The 22644-nt window shown below is 40.4% G+C and overlaps 1 protein-coding gene across 2 annotated transcripts in view; it reads left to right on the top strand.

Moving 5' to 3' along the window:
- The window catches only part of Fam117b (family with sequence similarity 117 member B), a 71707-nt gene that overhangs the window by 43844 nt on the left and 5219 nt on the right, over nucleotides 1-22644 (top strand). For both annotated transcript variants that reach the window (XM_034498304.2, XM_076931832.1), the window contains exons 5-7: nucleotides 11367-11510; nucleotides 12890-13115; nucleotides 17084-17204. In XM_034498304.2, the coding sequence (XP_034354195.2) occupies nucleotides 11367-11510; nucleotides 12890-13115; nucleotides 17084-17204 (491 nt within the window). The remainder of the gene's footprint in view (nucleotides 1-11366; nucleotides 11511-12889; nucleotides 13116-17083; nucleotides 17205-22644) is intronic.

The raw sequence follows: 22644 nt of genomic DNA, 5'->3' as shown, positions 1-22644 counted from the left end.
AATTTTTAGTTAGGTATACTGACAGAAGACTGTAATTTTAGTATTTGGAAGGCTGAGACAGGAGAGTTATTTGTAGCAAGAGCTTTCTCAAACCTAAGTGGGCCAGGCATTGTGATTGCACCCCTTTAATCCTAGGACGCTGGAGACAAAGAAAAGATAAATATAGTCAACAATTTGTTTTTCAACACAGAATCCACCTGCTTTTGTCTCCTGAGTGCTGGGATTAAAGGAGTGTGCCACCACACCCAGTTTATATGCCACACTTTTTTTTTTTTGGTTTTCAGTTTTTCGAGACAGGGTTTCTCTGTGTAGTCCTGGCTGTCCTGGAACTCACTCTGTAGACCAGGCTGGCCTCGAACTCAGAAATCCTCCTGCCTCTGCCTCCCGAGTGCTGGGATTAAAGGGGTGCACCACCACCACCTGGCTACACCACAATTTTTAAATTGAAAATTTGAATTTTCCTTTTTTTTTTCTTCTTTGAGACAAGGTTTCTCTGAGTAGCCTTGAAACTCACTCTGTAGACCAGGCAGGTCTTGAACTAACCATAGAGATCCACCTGCCTCTGCCTCCCAAGCGCTGGGACTATAGGTGTGCGCTACCACTACCCAGCTAAAATTGAGTTTTCTTTTTCTTTTCTTTCTTTCTTTCTTTTCTTTCTTTCTTTCTTTTTTTTTTTTGTTTTTTTTTTTTTGTTGTTGTTTGTTTGTTTGTTTTTTGTTTTTGTTTTTTCAAGACAGGGTTTCTCTGTGTAGTCCTGGCTCTCCTGGAACTTACTCTGTAGACCAGGCTGGCCTCGAACTCAGAAATCCGCCTGCCTCTGCCTCCCAAGTGCTGGGATTAAAGGTGTGCACCACCACCGCCCGGCCTAAAATTGAATTTTCTTAATAAAATTTACTAAGCTTAGTCTTGTGAGTTGGAGTGTTGCATGCTCTCTCTCCCAAGCCTGATAATGTGAGTTCAATTTCAGAACCCACATGGTAAAAGAAGAGAACCAATTCTCATAAGTCATTCTCTGATTTTTTACACATATGTACACATGCAGACACACATATGCACACTCACATGTAATGTTAAGAAGAAGGGGCTGGAGAGATGGCTCAGCGGTTAGGAGCACTGACTGTTCATCCAGAGGTCCTGAGTTCAAATCCCAGCAACCACATGGTGGCTCACAATCATCTGTAATGAGATCTGATGCCCTCCTCTGGTGTGTCTGAAGACAGCTACAGTGTACTTACATATTTAAAAAAAAAAAAAAAAAAAAGAATGACCAGCACATGAAAAAAAAAAAGGAGGAAAAGGAAGAGTTTAGCTGTGCAGCCTTTCCTCCCAGCATTCAGGAGGCAGAGGCAAGAAGATCTCTGATTTGGAGACTCACTCCTACTCCTATCCCTATGCTACCACCCCCCAAAAAAACCAAAGTTTATCTATCTTGAATCTTTATACTTGACAAATAAAATACATGCTTCATTTGTCTGTTTATTAATTAGCTAACCCCAAATCAGACATATGCAACTTGACTGTTGTATCAGTCATATTAATGTCTATTTGAGATTCTCAGGGCCTGTTAAGTTACTGGTATGACGTTGCTTAGGTAGGTTCTCTCATTAGCGGAAAAAGCACAGTATCAAGGCTAAACATCCGCATAGTCTATTAAATACTTACCATCTGATGCTATTGTAGGAAAAGTGGCAATAAAGAGATAATCTCATGTCCTCATCAAATCTTATTTTTGAGGGATGTAAGTAACTAGTTAATTGTGATAATGTACAATGAATATGTTCACGGTACAGGGATATTTCTCTTTGAACTGAGGATGAGCCATCAAGAAAGGCTTCTCAGAGAAAATGTTACCTGGTTGATCCCTGAAATATAGTTGGAGTTAGCCCACCTAAAAGATGAAGTCATGGCCGAGTAGGGTGGTAGTAAAAGATCAGGAGATAAATAGCAGGCAGACCTTGAAGTCTTCACAGACTTCACTGGATCAACCAGGTAACATTTTCTCTGAGAAGCCTTTCTTGATGGCTCATCCTCAGTTCAAAGAGAAATATCCCTGTACCGTGAACATATTCATTGTACATTATCACAATTAACTAGTTACTTACATCCCTCAAAAATAAGATTTGATGAGGACATGAGTAACACACTGTGATGTCATCTCAGTTATACAGAAGAACTTCTTTTTTAATGTTGGAAATGAGACTCATGATCCCAAATGCATTTTATAGTGGTCACTGTAGGCTTAGAATATATGATGAATTTAGTAGAGGACAAATAATACAAGCCAGGCGTCATTTAAAGAGTTAGAATTGTGAGTAAGGAATCAGAGTTGACCTGGAATACTGTAGAAACTTAAAACTAGTGAGAAGGTAGTAATAGTTAGAGTCTTTTGAACTGCTTAGTATAAGTTGCTGACACTTAGGAGGTGGTAGTGTTTGAACTGTTGAACTGCTTACTACATGACAAGCATTCTCCTCAGGACTTATGTCATTATTGGCAATTAATCTTCATATTGTAATTTAATACTATTAACTCCCATTTAATAGGAAGTTGAGACCCTGAGAGGTCAGTTATCTTAAAGGTCATATTAGACAGGCTTGGGTTCTCACCTAGACATTCTGATGTGAGACTGAGTTTTCACACATTGCCAGCTGATGGCCGCCAATACACAATAATGATGGAGAGATGAATAAAGGCTGGGGCCATCTTAGTCTTTGAAGTACAATTCTAAGAATGTGTCTATCTGAAAGTACATACAAAAGTTAAGTGGAAACAGGGCCCTAATATCAGGTTGACATCTTAAATTTGTGCTGTACCTCCTCTTCATCAGAGGACCCTCTGACTGCAGTATGCGCCTGCTAATGCAGACCAGGACTGCCAGTGCACCGAGATTAACAGAGCACTCAGCCTTCAACAAGACAGCTTTGAGACTCTAAGGCTCAAAGAACATTTTGGAAGAGGGGTTGGAGAGAGTATAAGAATCAGGGTAATGTCTACTTAAAAGATACCCTCTGGACATGACATAAATTTTGGGCTTCTGAACTCACTGCATTGGTTATCTGCATAAAGCCTACATGAAGCTGGGCCCATCAACATTTCATTATGCAATGGTGGAGGAGCCTGTGAAGCCACCACACTTCACTGAGGGACTATTGGCAGGTGATGGTTTTTGGAGGAATGTTGCATTTTCTTGAGTGATGCAGCCACCTGATAAGTTGCTTTTGCTTTAGTGTATAACCTGTCACTTATGCTTAGGCAAAAAACAAATTATTCTAGGTCACATACAAAAGAAGGTATGGGTGTAGAGGGAGGGCTTGTTGGGTAGAAGGGTTTCAGCAGGGAAAAGAAAGGAGAAAATGGGGTGTCAGTGGGAGTGGTGAAACTACTGAGATCATATCAGTGTATGAAATTGTCAAAAAAAAAAAAACTTAGTGGGGAAGGTGGGAAGCAAGTCAAAATGCAAAATACAAAAGCTACAACTGAAATTGATTAGAAGAAACAGGCCTCAGTGTGATTCTGTGCTCTCTCTCTCTCTCTCTTTCTCTCTCTCTCTCTCTCTCTCTCTCTCTCTCTCTCTCTCACACACACACACACACACACACACGGAAAAGTATATAAATTAACATTTGAAGTTGTTTTTAATATCTCTTAACAATTAAAGGACAGTTATGATAGCCTCTAACTAACAGATTTTTTTATTAAGTTTTGAATGATTTGAATCACAATTTAATAAGTATCACAAGCTGATTTTTTTCTTTTTTTTTTTTTTTTGTGGTTCTGTCCCTGGGAATTCAAGGAGCACTGTTGGTTGGGGAGAATGAATCTTGATAAGTTTCTTAGATGAGAAATTTTCATGTCCTTAGTTTTTAAAAATGATAAAAGTCCTCAGGTACTTTAGAATAATATTTAGAGTCTGGTTGGAAAATACAGCAGCATATCCCATAATTGTTTGAGTACTGGCATAGATGTCAGATAATAGAATGCCAGCTTTCACAGCCACGAGAACTGACTTTCCAGGCCAGAGTTAAAAACCGTATAGTTGTTCTCTGATGCCATTACAGCCTTAAGCAAAAAAGTTCTTCCCAAAGACTTCCTTATTTCTCTGGGCTAATGACACTGTAGTTTGAGGATGGGAGACAGTGAGATAAGAAATAAACCAAATATGTTTTTCTGAGGAATGAGGATTGCTGGCTGCACTGGAGTCTATGTGTCAGTCAGACAGAGCTGCTGTGTAATTTTTTAGGGTTAGAAATTTAGAATCTGAGGCTGGAGAGATGACTTAGTGGTTAAGAGCACTGGCTGCTCTTCCAGAAGTCCTGAGTTCAGTTCCCAGCAACCACATGGTGGCTCATAACCATCTGTAATGGGATCTGATGTCCTCTTCTGGTGTGTCTGAAGACAGCTATAATTGTACTCACATACATAAACAAATCGTTTTTTAAAAAAAGAAATGAAGAATCTACGTATTGCTGTGACAGAGGATAGCTGTAATGTAGGCATACTGAGGAGGTGAGGCAGATGAGAGAAAGCTTAGCTTATCACTCATTGAAAGACAAGAATGGTGACAGACCAAGAAGCCTCACGGTGGCATGGAGATCCCGAAATGAACCCGAACTGTGTACTTTCTGTCATGGCTGTTGCAAGGAGCAGTTTTCACCTGCCTTTGGTTGTATTTTTCTGAACAGACTTTTTCAACATTCTGTTGTCTATCAAAGCAAGTTTTTATTTCCCCTTTGTTTTTTTGTTTTTGAGATAATGTTTCAATCTATAATACAGGCTGGTCTAGAAATTACCGTGCAGCCTAGAGCAGTCTCAAATATAGGCACATTCCTCCCTGCTTGACCTCTCAAGTGGTAGGATTAGTAGTCTTAGCCGCTACTCTCAGCTCAAGGCAGATTTTTTTTTCCTTTCTGTGTGAGGCTTTGGCATCTTAGATCCTTGCTGAGGAAACTGCCTCTTCCAAGATTAGCCAGTTTTCCGAATCACATCAAAATGAACCAATCTGAAACACATACCTCAACCAGCTCTTCTTTTCTTTTTTTTTTTTTTTTTATCTAACTGATAATTCTTTTTTTTAAATTTTTTTAATTTTTTTATTTACATTTCAGATGCCATCCCCTTTCCCCATTTCCCCTTCCTAGAAAACTCCTATCCCATGCCCCCTTTTCCTGTTTGCTTTTATACATTTTTTAAAAGTGTTAATCAAAGGCTTTATAAGTTTGGTAATGCTCAATCAGAAGTGTAACCCAATACCCAACCTAGATATGTAAACTATCTTTGACTGGTGGAGACATGTGAACATCTGCTTCCATGCCCCCCCTTTCTCTCTCTTTCTCTCTCTCATCACCTAGCTTCACCCTTCCTGTTAAAATAAAACTTTACTCTCAAAATGCAATTACAGCATAATTATTTCTAATTGTACCAGTGAGGTACAAGATAGTCCTAATACCCAGTCCATCATTTTGTTGACTAACCAGAACCTCTGTCATCTCTCCTAACTAAAACACTTAGTTTTGAACCTGGCTTTTTTCTTGGCTTTAGAATGAATGTCAGCTGAAAACCAGATCTCAGATCTTTTCTCTCAAAGTAAATAGCCAGGATTGGCTATGAGACTATAGGTCTTCAACCCTGTCAGAAATCCAGAATGACTGATCAACCAGCTCTTCTTAAACCTTTTCACACAACATGGTTTTTATCATATTCTTTCCCCTCCCCTAGCTCCTCCCAACCCACCCAATTTTCTCTCAAAACAAACAAACACACACCCCACCCCCAATCACGGAGGCCTTTTTGTGTTGGGCAACTACTCCTGAGCATGGGGCCTGTCCTAGATTATGTTTGAAATACCTAGTGTCATTCAATTCCAGGTAGAATGGAATTCCAGGTAGAAATTTCCTTCAGAAATTTCACTTTCTTAGCTCTACTGATGTAACTTACAGTAGACAGACTTACCATGCTTCCAGACTCATACATCTTATCCTGTTCTCATCCCCATGCTGTGAAGCAGACATTTGTGTTAGGTGTTGATGTAGATATTGTAAAAGTAGCTTTAGTCTTGGAGGCTTACTGCTAACATAGGCCTAATTCTGGAAGCTTCCTGCTTCCATACAATCTAATCTAAGCCTAGAATGTTTTCAGCCTCTGAGACTTACTTCTGAGTAAGTTCACCTCTTCCTAATTCTCTCTGAGCTCTGGCTGGCTGATTTAACTCAGCTGTTCTGACTCAAAACTCTCCAAGCTGACTTGATTCAATCTGGTTTCTCTCAGCTTCTCCTGAATTGCTCTGTTTGGCCTCAAACTAACTCTCACAATCTTTTCTAATCTTCTGGCTTCTTCTCATTCTCTGGCTCATTCAGCCTTCACCCGTGTCTAGCTTGTTCTCTCTGTATAATTGTTCTGGCAAAACTGTCTCTGTCTCTCTCTCTGTGCTGCTCTACCGTCCCTCTCAGCCCTACTGTCCTGCACTCCCGACTCTACTATATTCCTGCACTGTACTCTCTTCCTCCTGGACTGTCTCTCCCTTAGGTAACTTCCCTTTCTTCTCTCTTCTCATGAGAGTTGGGCATATCCTATTCTGTCAAGTCTTTCTCTGATTCATCACTTTCTGCCATTCAATCATCACTTTCAAAGATGGGTGCTTCCTTCTACAGACTAACCTTACCTTCACTGTTGGGATTAAAGTTGTGTACTAAGAGTGTATCTGTATTCCAGCCAGAGGGATGAAAGGTGTGTGCTACAGACTGCCACAGCCATACCCTAACTAGAAACAGGTTCAGAGTTACTATTGGCCATGCTTTCTGATACTCTTCATTGGCTAATTCTTAAGTTTCTATGCAGTGTTTTAGTAACTGTTCTGTTGCTGTGAAGAGACACCATGACCAAGGTAACTCTTAGAAAAGATTTAACTGGGGCTTGCTTAAGAGTTTTACAGAGTTAGTTGGTGATCATCATGGTGGGAAGCATACAGGAATGGCACTGGAGCACTAACTGAGAGCTTTACATCCTGATCTACAGGTGGCAGACAGAAAGACACTGGGCCTGGCATAGCAACACACTTCTTCCAACAAGGCCAAACCTTCTAATTCTTTCCAAACAGTTCCACCAACAGAGGACCACACATTTAAATATATGTGCCTTTGGGGGGTTGTTTTCATTCAAACTACCACATTCCAAATGTCACATAGGTATATAGAGAATGACACATTGTGCTGCCAGGTTAAAAGCCTTAAGTGGGCCAGAATCTACTGAAGTGGTTGCTTTGAGGAGAGAGATTTGGAAAACAGTAAGCATTTTTTTTTTCCAAAGTACAGATCTGATGAGAGAAAATTTTTAACCTTTCTTAGATGTCTGAAGAACTCTCATCTAATCTGATAACTCACTTACATTTGTGTATACTGATTTATATTTAGAATTCACATTATTGCAGAAACCACTTTTGGTCCAGGAAAACAAATTCTTGTTATTTAATTCCCTAAAAAGGGTGGAATGGGAGTGGGGTGCCAGAACAAAGGAAGGAAGGAAGGAAGGAAGGAAGGAAGGTAGGTAGGTAGGTAGGTAGGTAGGTAGGTAGGTGTCGCGCCCACTTGTCCAGCAAGGAGGATGTGAACAACCGGATCCTTCTCAACAGCCTTTATTGTAGAAGCGCTCTTTTAGTTTTCAGGGAGAGGCCTCGAATGCCCAGGGTGAGCTGCTTATATACCCTCAGCCCTGGGGGGCGTGGGGGGGCATGGAGGTGCGCGATTGGTCAGATTGCAGTGCCTCATAGCATACCATATTTGCATACCTTGCCCGGGAAGGGTTGATGTACCTCATTAGCATACCGTGTTCGGGAGGGGCTGCCACCAAACTGAGTTGCACTGGTAGCTGATACCAGAGGCCTAGGCTGGTGCCATCTTGGCCAGTTGAGTCGGGTCGGCCTACAGGAAGGAAGGAAGGAAGGGAGGGAGGGAGGGAGGGAGGGAGGGAGGGAGGGAGGGAAAAAAAATATCCCTTAAAGTAAAAGGCCTTGAAATAAAAGATTATTTTTATTCTCTTCAGATGTTTTTTAGAATGTAGTTTATATAAGGAGTGAAATAAAGGACTACTTTCTCATGCTATTTTCAATAGTTACATTAAATTTAACAAAGAAGTTCTTCCCAGGTAGCTGGGTGAGTTCATTTTTTCTAACCTCGCAGTGACAGCTAGTTAAGTTACAGTTAAGTTAAACTGCTAGTTAAAACCCCTTACTCAGAGGAGAGGTGCACAGGCCTTACAAGAATGACTTGCTCTTGATCTCTTTTCTGCTCTGTTTTTCTCTTTTTCCTTTGTTTGAGACATTAAATTTTGATAAATAGTTGCTGCTAAGGAGATATTAAGAAAATCTTTTTAACTTCTTTCCCTGCCTTGCTGATAGGAAGTCTCAGCAAACCAGATTTGGTGAGCAAGCCGCTCCACTGCCAGGGACCTGTGTGTGCTTTCTTACCATGGCAGCTGGGAACTCTTATGCTTTCTTTATCAAACAAGCTTACTGATAATGTGTCCTTATGCTTCTAAAACCAAAGGTCAGCATTTTGCAAATACTGTGGCACATTACCTTCCCCTTACAGTCTCTTTCCCTGTTTCTGTAATTTAGCAGTTGTAAAGCACATGAGTACCTAAAAGTGGTTTAGAACTGTTGTTTATAGTCTGTGTCCTCAGAGTTGAGATTGCTAGCTTTTTGTTGTTACTCTGTCACCTCATTACACATGAGATGACCCAGTCACTGTATCTCAGAATGTCTGTGTGCTTTACTGCAGGCCAGTGTTTTTTTCTCTCTATCATTTCAATTGTTTCCTCTCCAGTGTCTGTTTTACTTACCATGACTCCTCAGAAGCTAAGCAGTATTCGCTTTGTTCCTTCCCTGCCTTGTTCCTAAAGTACCCACAGCTTTTACAACTTTATCTGGGGCTTGGAAGGATGGCCCGGTGGCTAAGAGTGCTTTCTGCCCTTCCAGAGGAGCCAGGTTCGTTTCTAACATCCACATCAGGTGGCTCATAACTGCCTGTAACTCCAGCTCCAAAGGATGTGACACCCTCTGAACTCTGGGTGTCTGCACTCACATGTGGGTCCACACAGATGGACCATACACATAATTCTAAAGTTGATAAATAAAACTAAATATTTAAAACAACAAACAACTTTTGCTTCGTCTTACTTTGGAATTTTACATCTGTTGGGAAGGAAATAGGGTAGTAAGCTAGAAAAATCTCTTTAGGAGTTAGTGGCAGTCCTTAGGAATCTTAAGACAAACAGTAGGTAGCCAGCTCCAGTGACTAGCTTTTATCCTGCTTCACTACAGTTACAAATAGGACCCAAGTTCAGTAACAAGGCTAGAGACATGGCTCAGTGGGTCAAGTGCCTCTCCAGGCACCTGCACACCTTCGGCACAAACACATAAACAGACATGCACAAATAAATATTAAGTATCTTTTTGAAGAATAAGGAGGTGAGGGCTGGGAGGGAGGTTGAGGCAGGAGAGTAGAGAATGTAAGCAGTGAAGAGAAGAATGTAAAGAATGGTCGCATGTGCTGCTTACCAGCCTTGTTACACTGGTGTAGGTGAGAAAAGTGAGGACGGTAGGCGCTGTTCTTGTCAATGAGAGAATGGCACCCACAAGTCTTCCGTCTGTAGATGGAAGGTATGGTGACATAGACCTCTAATTTTAGCACGAAAGATGCTAAGGCAGAAGTATCATGAATTCTACTTGTACTTGAGTTAACCTTGTCTGGTTGTTGGGTGCCCTCCCCTCAAAAAAAAACCTATAACCCAATACTAGAAAAACAAAACCTACCTGTTGAACATAACCATAAGATATTTGGGGGCTGGAGAGATGGCTCAGTGGTTAAGAACACCTGCTGCTCTTGCAGAGGACCTACATTTGGTTCCCAGTATACACATAGTGGCTCACCAAAGGCCTCTGGTGGCTTCTACATGCAGATGTTGCATAGAGAGTCTCCATTTATACATATATTTATATAAGTAAGGGGCTGGAGAGATGGTTCAGTGGTTGATCAACACTGGCTGATATTCCAGAGGAAGTGGGTTCAGTTCCCACAACCCAAATGGTAGTTTTCAGCTATCTGTTAACTCCAGTTCCTGATGCCCTCTTCTGGCCTGTGTGGGCTCTATGCAGAGCCACACATGTATGTGGTGCACATAAATGCAGACACAATACCCATGCACATAAAAAATAGAAATCAATAAAAACATTTTTTAAAATAGAAATTAAAAATGAATAAATTGTATTGGAGATGCTTGGGAGTGTGTGAAAAGATGTGTGAACAGAGAGGTTAAAATGAAGACAGACTAGTTAAGAAACAGTGTGTCCATTCTGGGCAGAACAGGGGCCAGGGTGCTTACCTCATTTCAAAACCATGAATTAGGCTTCTGAGCCCTTCCTTATGTGTGAAGGAAGCTATCTGCCCAGGAGGTAAGATGCTGAGCCCTGCCTCGCAGGTGAGAGCTCTGCACTAACAACAGCCTGGAGCTGCTTCAAAGTCCGTTCCCTTTGGCTTCTTTCTCACAGATTTCCTGTTTCCCAAGGATGCTTGTACTGTGTTTGCTGGGGTTTTGTTTTGCTTGTTTGTTTATGTTAAAGATAAGCAGAAATAAAAGAAGAAATAAAACTTCATTCTAAGTTTGAGTCAGACAGTAAACTTACACATTGGCTGAGGTTGGAGATAAATGCCTGGAGACATGTGAGCTTATATCTCTTTGCCACCTCTCCCAGGTGAATGAAAATGAGTTAGTCACAGATCCCAGACCATTGCTATTAGCAGATGCCCTCACAAACCCTGTTTTGTATTTTATTTTGAGCATCTCGTTAGGAGGCCAGTTAATATTCTATAATTATTTAAGCTGTCACTTTAAAAAAGTAATACTGTGACAGTGAGTAAGAGAAAATCAGATGGATTTGTAAAAAGGAAAACATTTTATAGTTTTATTTTCAGAGGTGAACATACTAAGTATGTATGTATTGGTATACATACAATGAATGTTATAGGAAAGTTATCTACAGTTATGCAGTGGGTTCTACCATGTGACTCCTGTCTGTTGAACTCCATTGTCAGGCTTGGTGACAGGCACCTTTGCATGCTCGGCCACCTCAGTGGCCCTGTGAAAGCATATCTGAGCTTGCTATTCCTGGAACATTTGCCGTTCTCTTAGTCTGTGACAGCTGTTGGTACATTTCTCAGTTGGTCTTGACTGTCTCAGCTTTGGGCTTTAAATTACATTTCATAGAACCTGAGATGCAGATTTGGTTGCTCTTAAGTCTATGAGTGTCCTTTGGACTTGTTTTTGAGTTATGCCATCTTGAAAACTTATCTTCACCCTCTTCACCTTTGCTTAAGGCTCCTGCTCCAAAGAGCACACTCATTCCAGCTGGACCCATCACCAAGTCATCGGGTTCCCGGTTCCGGAACAGTGTGGAAGGGCTGAACCAGGAGATTGAGATCATAATTAAGGAGACGGGGGAGAAGGAAGAGCAGCTGATTGTAAGTAGTTTCAGCCCTCAGAGGAGTCTTGTTATGAGCTCCAGAGCTCTAACACTCCACATTCTGTTGGCTGTATTTATGTTTCTTACTGAGAGAATGAAAATTTAGCTTTTATATAAAAGCCTTTGACCATGAAAGTAATTGAAGAATTTTAATTTCTTTGCATTTTATAGAATGAATGGGCCCAACCTTAGTTCAGGTCCTCTAGCAGAAACTGGTTTTCATTTGTAGCAAATACCAGATGCACAAAAATATCCTCCTCATTTTGCAATAACTCCCTATAACAAGTTGGAGTTAGTTCTGTGGAGGGTGGGGCAGTCAGAGCAGCAAATAGTTTCTAAGGGGGAGCCTGCCTGGTTTGAGTTGACTCACATTTTCAGGACAATGAGCTTTGTAGCCCAGAGTACCTTTATCTCAGCCTTTGTTCTTGAGTGCTGAGGGAATCAGTTTGGAGAAATCTTCTCTAGGTGTGTGGAATTTTCTCCCTGGAGGTGAAGGCAGCTGGGTGTGGTGGCTGTCTCTACTCCCAGTCTCTCCAGGTCTCCAGTTTGAGGCTGGCTTATATAACTGAAATCCTTTCTCAAACTAACAGATAGACAAAAAGTCAAAGCTTGGTTTAGCTTTGAGAATACATTAACTCTCCCACCCCTGTCCTCCATTCTATAGAGTGGAGTATGCTTTCCCTGACTAATTAAAGCTAAGTCAGTCAGAGTTGTAGAGGGAGCTGGCTTGTCTGCTGTGTGAGCCATACAACCTTTCAGAAGTGTCTCCTTGATTTCACCCTCTAATTAAGTCTGCTGTGATTAACCTTTCACTCACAGGAAGGGTTCTTTGAAAAAACAACTTAGAAGAGGAATGGGCAGGAAGGCACAGAAATTGAGGGCCACCCGGTGTCACTGGTTAGCACCTTTATGGTCACCTCTCTTGGGACCTGTGGTCCATCAAATTTCTCCTTTACCATGATAATCCTTTTTTATATTTTTAGAAATAACAGTACATGATATTCAGTGCAGTACATTTATTCAGCAAACATTGACCTCCTGTGTACCATGCCCTGAGAGGACAAATTCTTCCCAGAAGATGATGCTCACTGAGAAGTCAGGTTAGGTATGGATGTCACTAATGAGAAACAGGAAGGCCCAGTAACAGTAGAAGGGTGGCTGCTTGTTTGTTTTTGAAATGGGGTTTTGCTGCTCTAGAAATCAGAATCCTCCTGTTTCGGCCTCCCAGGTGCTAGGAGTACAGATTTGTGGCACCATACCAAGCTTAGAATTTGATTTGTGAGTTTCTGGCCACAGAGGAATGTGGACACTGGATATATTGCTAGTAAATTTCAATATTAGTGGTATAAACATTTATTTTTAAAATTTTGTTAACAGCCACAAGATATTCCAGATGGTCATCGTGCACCTCCGCCCCTCGCACAGAGAAGCAGCAGCACACGCAGCATTGACACGCAGACCCCTGGGGGTGCAGACAAGGGAAGCAACAACAGTAGCCGCTCTCAGTCTGTGTCCCCGACATCTTTCCTCACCATCTCTAATGAAGGCAGTGAGGAGAGTCCCTGTTCAGCTGATGACCTGCTTGCCGATCCCAGAGATAAAGGTACAGTAGGTTGGAGCTGTGTCCCTGGGTGCTAATGGCATACCTCCTGTTTGATCTTTTGTCCTGTTCCTTTCCTGTGGGATCGCACATGTTGGAGGAATGAAGGAGAGCACTAGGTCAGAGCAACTGGAGCTCAGTGCAGCTTGGCTGAGGGGCTCTGATGGTGTTTAGTTAAGTGGATGTGTAGGCTTTTGTTTGTATCTTTTATTTTCCAGCATTTGTGATGGATATAGCTACCTTATTAGTGACTAGCACAGTGGTTTTCAACCTGCCTAATGCTGTAACCCTATAAAATAGTTCCTCATGTTGTGGTGACGCCCAACCATGAAATTATCTACTTCATAACTGAGTGCTAATTATAGTGTAATATTTTTGGAGATACAAGTTTGCCAAAAAGATCTACACCCACAGGTTGGGAAGCACTGCACTGACTGAGTATTTTCCTGAAAAGCACTTTTTTTGTTTTTAATCATTTTCCCCATTGGGATTTTATTAATAATTCTTAATTAAATATGAAGCCTTCAACTTATGCTGTTTAGGATACTTCTAACAAGGATAAACGTGATTATCTCAAAGCAAAGTCAAGATTGGGGGTACTGAGAGTGGAAGGTAGTCCACTGGTTAAGAGCACTTGTTAATCTTGCAGAGGACCACGATTCAGTTCTCAGCACCAACCCACATCAGGTGCTTTGCATCTATCTATCATTCTAATTGTAGGGGCCTCTTCTGGTTTCTACAGGTTCTGCATACATGTCAGTGCACATACAAACAAGTGGTCACAGACATACGCATGATAAATTTAAAAAAATTTTTTTTAAAGGTTGGAGATACTTACAATAAGAACTAGCCTAAAGTCAATATTTCAAATATTAGGTACAAAATTTTACCTTTGAAAATAAATATGATTATTTTTGTTGGCCTGTACCAGAGCAATACATTCTGTTAGCCTAATTATAATTTTCATGTGTACTTGAAAACAGTGATGTAACAGTTGTTTGTAAGTTGTAAACTCAGTTCAGTAGAAGTGTGTTGAGAACCTCTTGCATGCCACTCCGACTGGCTGCCTCTCCCAGGCACCTCAGCATTTGAATCTTGCAGTAGCAGAACTTTGAACTAGGGCTTAGGACCCTTTCCCTGAGATAATTTTGAGACTCTGAGTACATAGGCATATAAAAGAGATGTACAAATCAAATATGAACTGATAGTGAATCACAAATTGCTATGACTGTGTCCTCCACCCATGTAAAGGGCAGGCATAATAGAGTATGTCTGTAGCCCCAGCATTGGAGGGACTCGCTGGCCTGCCAGTCAAGCCAACATGGCAAGCCTCACATCCAGTGAGAGCTCCTGTCTTCAATAAGGCAGGATAGTTCAGCAAGCAAAAGCACTTGCCACACAAGCCTGACAACCGGAGTTCAAACTCTGAGTCACTGAAAGAGAACCAACTCCCCACAGGTGTCCTCTGATTCCCATGTACATGCTGTGGCACACACACTTGCACACTAATAACAAGTAAAGTTATTTAAAAAGATGGAAGAACTGGAGATACAGATGCAGGCTGCTCTATGAATCCAAGGCCAGCCAGGGCTGCAGAGCTAGATCCTGTCTCAGAACAGATTTTAAGAAAAGTAAGGTGGTGCTGAATAGTGGGAGACATTTGACACCCTCTGGCCTCCACCTGTATGTGCTTGGGTGTGAGCACATGCACCACATACACCCAGTTTAAGATAAAAATAAATCTTGGGGCCAAGAATGGGTAAAGCACCTAGTATACAAGTATGAGGACCTGAGTTTAGGTCCAAAGTACCCATGTAAAAAGCCACACCTCTGTTAATATACATACATAACCCGCATTGTACTCAGAGAATTCAGTCTTGCTGAGTTTTCTACTGAGGATGATGTAGAACATCTCCAGAGTTCTTGTGAGTTTATTAGCATTCAGAGTATATAATTGTCATCGCTAAGAATGCTGCTTTGCATAATACACAACAGTGGAAGATTGTGTAGGGCTGTTTCAGACATTGTTGAAGTTCTGTCCTAATCTCAAGCAAAAGTCATGTAATATTTTTAAACTGAAACTAAATTCAAAAATACAGACATTAATTTTAAAAATCAAATACTTAAATGCCACACAAAGAATTTTAAGAAACTGTTTAAGGCATCTTTCTTTTTCACATTTAAATCATTTTTAAAAACATATATATTCATTTCATATGCTTAGGTATTTTGACTACACATATGTCTGTGTAAAAGTGTCGTATGCCATGTAACTGCAGTTACAAACAGAGGTGAGCTGCTATGTGGGTGCTGGGAATTTACCAAGGTCCTCTAGAAGAGCAGCCAGTGAGTGCTCTTAGCTGCTGAACCATCTTCCTAAGCCCCCAATATGTTTTTATAAGGTTAGAAAGCTATGTACACAGTAAAAACAATGTAGTTCATAATTTACAATCTTGAGTCCAAGCTTAAGGATTTCAGGAGACCTGTGTTCATGTGGTATGATGGTGTGTGGTACAGAGCATGCGCTCTGCTCAGAGCCCAGCATGCAGTGAACATGTGCTGTGTGACCAGGGAGCCAGGCCTTCCTTGGGTGTTTGATGTTTGCTTTGTCTTCTGGTTGTTCTACATTAAGGAATCTTTTATTGTCGCCAGCTTTTTTATAACCCCACATTCAATTATGGTACACCATATGGGGTCATAGTTTAAGAAGGTGAGCTTTAAAGCAGGGTGTGATGGTATACACTTACAATCCCAGCACTTGATGGAGGAGAAGGATCACTCAAGATCATCTTTGGCCAGTCAGAACTATATGAAGCCCTATCTCAAGAAACAAAACAAAAAACAGTTTGGGTTTTAAACTACATTTGTAGACTGTCGGTAATTGGACTTCTAAAAAAAAAATTGTCAGACTCTAGGTTGAATTGAAAATACCTGTCAAAAATTGCCCCTTGGTTTCTCATCCCTTCAGCTCTACCTCTTTGTATGAATTCCATAGTTTTGTTTCCTGGTACTTTTGATTTTTAGAAAGGAATGACTGATGGCTTCAGTAGTTTCTTTTATTAAAAAACAGGGTCATAGCACTACTTTCAGTAAGGAATTTATAATTTAGAGACAGATTGAAATTTTTAGAACAGTTACATAATATGCCAAGAAATTTAAATTACTGTAGTATGAACTTAGTACATCAACACTGGACATGACTGTCAGAATCATGAATTGGTCCCTCTGATAAGGTGCACTTGGAAAGATTTCAGAAACTTTTGAGGGAAGTTTAGAGAGAGTTTTGGAAAAATAGTAGAATTTACTTCTTGTTGGTTATGGAAGTTTGTGAGCAAAAGGAAGTGTTTGATATGTATAGTAGCTTTGACCTAAAGCAGAGACCAAGCAAAGGAACATCAAGATGACACTTGGCAGAGTTGCAGGGCAGGCCAAGAGTCAATAGCAAGCAGCCAGTGAAGAATCATTTCAGAATCATGTGCTAGGGAAAATGCAGGCTGAGCTTATTTGCAGAGTTCATAGATATATGGTAGCCAGGTAGGTGTGTGTGCAGTCTGAGGATTCAGTGCTTCAGGCCTAAGTAATTACTTCTAAGTAGAAAAGAAACAAAACTGGCCCGACAGTGGTGGCGCACACCTTTAATCCCAGCACTTGGGAGCCAGAGGCAGGTGGATTTCTGAGTTCAAGGCCAGACCTGGTCTACAGAGTGAGTTCCAGGACAGCCAGGGCTACACAGAGAAACCCTGTCTCAAAAAACAATAACAAAAAGAAACAAAACTGATATTTTATTTTTACATTTACATACATTGATTCTTTTTTAAGCCAGCAATATGGTAACTATTAGGGTGGTGTTAATAAAGAAAGCATTCTGCTTGCCTTTGAGTACTTCCTTGCAGAAGTTCAAGAATATTGATTATGGTGTTTTGATGCATTTTATAATAGTGTTTTTAGTAATCCAATGTCATTTCTTACAGAGAATGGAAACAACTCTCCTTTGCCAAAATATGCAACCTCACCAAAACCTAATAACAGTTACATGTTCAAAAGAGAACCTCCAGAGGGCTGTGAAAGGGTCAAAGTCTTTGAGGAATGCTCGTAAGTACTCCACATAAACACACACACTTTTTAAGTTAGAGTTTTCAAATAAGTTGAAAGGGTAATACAGTGATTACTTAGTATCTCCTACTCAGATTTCATAATTGTTAGTTTTAACAATGTTTGTTAGAAATAGCCCTGGAATTCCAACCAACCATGTATTAGTATCTTACTGCAGAGTGATACTTAATGTCCACTAACATCCAGTTATTCTCATTTTTTCAGCTGTCCCAAAAGCATCTTCCTTAAAAAGTATGCCTGTATGTGTGTGTGTACATGGAAACACATGAGGTTGTGTATGCATGTGTATTTGCGGAGATCAAAGGATAATTTGTTTTTGTTTTTTGTTGTTTGTTTCTTTTGTTTTGTTTTGTTTTTCAAGACAGGGTTTCCCTGTATAGCCCTGGCTGTCCCGGAACTCACCCTGTAGACCAGGCTGGCTTCCAACTCAGAAATCCGCCTGTCTCTGCCTCCCGAGTGCTGGGACTAAAGGAGTGCGCCACCACTGCCCGGCAAAGGATAATTTGTGAGAGTAGGCATTCTCTCCAACCATGTGGGTTCTGAGGGTTGAGCTCAGGTTACTGGCTTGGCTGACTGACTTCCCTAGAGCGAGCATATTCTGTGACTTTTCACATCTGTATTCAACCAGGTTTACATAGTAGGTATAGCATCTGCTTACTTAAGGTGAAGTGCAGATTTTACTCAGAGTGGTTCTTTTTTCAAAGACCTGATGATCCTCAGGTTTTGCCTTCTTTTTTTGGTCTCCAGTGATTTCATACTTCAAAAATTCCAGTATACTTTAGGCTCAGCCATACTGTGAGAAGATAATTTAAGAAGTGGCAGATTTTGTGTGTGTGGTACCAAGGGAATTGACCCTGGGTCTTCCTTCACACATGCTACATAAACAGTATAGCCACGGCTGTTTTCCCAACTCCTAGAAGCAGAATTTTACTTACTTTTATTAATTATCTTTTGTATATGAGTGTTATGTCTGCACCACTTGGGTGCCAGGTGTCCATAGAGGCCAGAAGGAAAAGAGTGGGTCCTGTGGAGCTGGACTTCCAGAAGGTTGTGAGCCAACACATGGGTGCTGGTAGGTAAGCCTATGTCCTCTGTAATAACAGCCATTATTCATAGTGGCTTAGCCACCCCAGCCCCCAAGAAGCAGAATTTTAAACTAGCAGCTTTTCTTATTTGACCCCTTACTTCCAGTTTCTAGTGTCTGATTTAAAGCTCAAACTTTGCTTAGAAAGAATGTAGGGTTTTCATTAACGATGTCTCCTTGTTTTATAAGTGATGGCTTCAGGATTATAAGTATATATGAGGTGTGCAAAGTAGTGGTGAACACTGGAAAGTGATGATAGTATTTAGGCCTCAACCTTAGATAGCAAGTCTAAGAACCACCCTCTAGCCCGCCCCCCCCCCCCAACTCTTGATGTATTGGTTGCACTGGGGATCAGGCCCAGGTCTTGAGTGTGTCTGGCAAGCAGTCTACCACTGAGCTTTGCCTCTAGCTCCTTTTTACTTTTCTTCTTCTCCCCTCCCCCCAACCCGACCTCCCTCTCTTTCTCTTTTTGAGACATGGTCTCACTGCTGGCTTTGAACTCATAGAAATCCATCTGCCTCTTACGGACCGTCCTGTTGATACTCTCTTTAAATTCTGAATAATCCTGCCACACAAAGCATGTGGTCTCTGAATGGGCTTAGCTTCTACACTAGAAAGCACTAGCGGTTGGTACCTGTCTATTTCTAGACAACAATTGAGGTCTGTTGTTTTAGCAACTTCTTGTTGTAGGTTTTTTGTTTGTTTTGTTTTTACCATGCCAGCTATGAATTTAACTGATGGCTGCTGAGTATCAGAGCCTTTCCAGATTTGTTTTTGGCCTCTGCATCATAGTCACTTGGGAATTTACAAAAATTGTAGCTTTTACCCACCCCAGGTCTAATGAATCAGTGTATGGAGATAGGATGAGTTATAAATCTTTACCAAGTTCCTCAGATGATTTTATGCTCAACTTGAAAAATACTGGTTTAGATCTTGTCTTAGTTACTGTTACATTGCTGTAAAGAGACACCATGACCAAAAGCGTTAAATGAGAGGCTGACTTACAGTTTCAGAGGTTTAGTCTGTTATCGTGGTGGAGAGCATGGTGACCAACATGGTCATAGAGCAGTAACTGAGAGCTACATCCTGATCTACAGACATCCCCAGTGTCTGTTCCAACAAGCTACAACTCCTAATTTCTTGTAATCCTGTCAAAGAGTTCCAGTCTATGCTGAATACATATTCAAATATATGAACCTGGGAGAGCCATTCTTATTCAGACCATCACAGACCTTTTTTTAATATAGTGGTGTCATTTTATTAAGTAAATGTATACCATCTTTTTCTTTTTTAAAAAATTTATTTATTTATTTTATGTATATGGGTACACCGTCTCTCTCTTCAGACACACCAGAAGAGGGCATCGGATCCCATTACAGATGGTTGTGAGCTACCATGTGGTTGCTGGGAATTGAACTCAGGACCTCTGGAAGCATAGTGAGTGTTCTTAACCGAGCCATCTCTCCAGCCCCTAAAAGCACCATCTTTGAGTTGACCTTTTATTTTATTTATTGGCAATTAGAATATGCTTAAGTATATAGAAATGGTTGTGTTTCTTTTCAGAGAGGATTTTTAATATTTGATATGTGGGTTAGTGTCTGTCGTGTTTTCTGTTACATCAGAGAGATCACTCAGGATTCTGTTTCAGTATTGTCTCATCACACTATATTCTTGAGGGTGGGGTGATGAATGTAGATCAAAGAAATAAGGTCAGTTGAATAGTTACATGGGTTTTTTTTGTTTGTTTGCTTGGTCATTCTTATTCTAAAAGCATCAACAGTTGTTCACTCAGGATCTTCTGATAATTCAGAGTGATGCATGAGATTTTCAAAGGATACTTTGGAAGGATCTTTAGCTTCTGAAATTTCATGAGTTCTTTTTAAATTTTTTTTTATATTTTACTTTTGAGATAATATATCATTCCCCCTTCTCTTCTGTTCCTTCAAACACTCCCATATATCTTTCCTTCATATTTATAGCCTATTTTTCATTAATTGTTACATGCATATATTTATATGTATATATTCCTAAATATGACATGGGTAAGCTCTTCCCTCAGGGAAGATGATTCCTCCTGCTCTGATCATTCTTCTTTGCCTGGAGTTCTCTGTGTAAGGTGGACATCTCATGGTCTTTCCCTGTGCACTTTAGCATCATTGCTGGTGTTATCTTTGTTCAGATCATGCTTAGACAGTAATGTATGTAGCCAGAAGCAGTAGAACAAAGTGGTGTAGTAGTAGACTTTTCAGTTCTTTCAGGAATCTCTACACTAATTGATTGTGGCTACATTAATTTACGCCCTCACCAGTCCTCTGTAAAGTCATGCAGGGCCTAGCCTCTTGGTCAGCATTGTTTGTTTTCTTGAGAATGAATATTCTGACTAGAGTCATATAGAATCTCAGTGTATTTTTGATTACTGTTTCCATGATGGCTTTTACATTTCTGTCATTTAAAAAATGCGCTCAGTACTATCCCTCCCTTTTCAAGTTCCCTCCCCTTTTTTTTTTTTTTTTTAAAGGACTTTTGTAGTTTGGAACTGCAAGCTTCATCCTGGGAACCATATATCTTAAGCCATTTATTTTTTTTAAACTAGATACAGCACAAACATCCCTAGCCCTATCAAATTTTAAATAAGGTGATATCAGGCAAATAAATTAATGACAAACCTAGTCCTTTGTGATAGGGATGTAGCTCACTTAGGATGCTTGTCAAGTGTAAACGAAGCAGGGCAGTGGTGGTGCATGCCTTTAATCCTAGCACTTGGGAGGCAGAGGCAGTGGATTTCTGAGTTCAAGGCCAGCCTGGTCTACAGAGTGAGTTCCAGGACAGCCAGGGCTATACAGAGAAACCCTGTCTCGGGAAAAAAAAAAAGAAAGAAAAAGAAAAAAAAGTGTAAATGAAGCTCTAGGTCTCAGCACCTGCCAGACAGGCATCACACATATACACAGGTGTAGCTCACACCTGTAATCCCAGCACTCAGGGTGGAAGCAGAAGGATCAGAAGTTCAGGGTCAAAAAAAAAAAAAAAGGTATTTAGATGAAGGTAAAAAATATTTACCATCTCTAATAAACCTGTATTCAAATTTAAACATCATTTTATTATAGAAAGGTAACATTGAGTTTCTTACAAGTGAGAGTCTACATAAAAATTGAGTATGGTTCTCTTCATAAAACACCAGAAACATTTGTGAGAGATACTGCCAGTACTTGACCTGTTCTTTCCATTGATTTAAATAAATACTGTGCTTTCCTCTGTTCTGTGACTGTACTGCAGAGTCTTTGGGAGTGTTCAGTGCCAGTCAGTGGAGTCTGTGTACCCAGCATTGTTAGGAAGACACAGTGTTGGAGCCCAGTCACCAAGTCTGTTATTTAATCCTTTAAAGCTGGCTCACAGGTTTGAGGAAACCTTCCTTCTCTCAGACTCTTGGCTCTGTCACAGGTTAGCTCTTTCTCATTTTGCCTCTAAACCTTTACAAACCTTATTTACCATGCTTGTCAGACTCTCCTGCAGGTCACCTGTGCTAGGTACAGTTTTTCAGTCAAATAATGATATGGATTCCCTTATCTAAATAACATTTTAAATCCATAAATCATGTCAGATTACAAATTAATTTGTAATTAATAATTAAGTACAATTTAATTAATTACAAATAATTAAAATATAATTTAATTATATTGAAATAGGCTTGTCTATAGAGCCCCCTCCAAGAACTCTTGATTGTCATGTCTGCTTGTAGAGAATTTGAACTTTGCTCTTAGAATCCCTTACAGCTTGGCACACTATCATCTGTACTGAACTCAGTTGTCCTTGGGAAGGGTGTAAATGGTACTTTAAAAACTAATGGTTGACTGATAGATTCTGTGTACACGTGTGCAAACGTGCAGGTGCATGGGTGAGTGTGCCGCAGAGTGTGTGGAGATCAGAGGACAGCTTGAGGAGTTGGCTTTCTTCTGTCATTTGGATTCCAGGAGTTGAACTCAACTTACAGCTTAGCAATGATCACCTATATCCATCTTGCAGAGGGAAGCAATATTTTTATCATCTGATAACAGGGTTTTTTTCATCGAAGTTGTCTTCTCTCACCTTGATTTTATTTTAATTTTGTGACATTTCTATGTTATTTGCAACGTTTAAATTTTCATGGAATACCATTAGGAACAAAAATATTTTGGGATAATTTTGGAAGGTCTTGACAACAGGGAAAAAGTTTGCTTCGGAAAAAAAAACTTTGAAGACTAAGATATAACTCAGTAGATAAAATTCATGGGGGCGGGGTGGTGTCTGAAAGGAAAAGTATCCGCTCAGGACCCCAAGACCAAGTTCCCAGAAGTTTAG

Source organism: Arvicanthis niloticus, chromosome 3, assembly GCF_011762505.2.
Source record: "Arvicanthis niloticus isolate mArvNil1 chromosome 3, mArvNil1.pat.X, whole genome shotgun sequence".
Taxonomy (NCBI): Eukaryota; Metazoa; Chordata; class Mammalia; order Rodentia; family Muridae; genus Arvicanthis; species Arvicanthis niloticus.
This window is presented reverse-complemented; position numbering and strand designations above follow the sequence as displayed.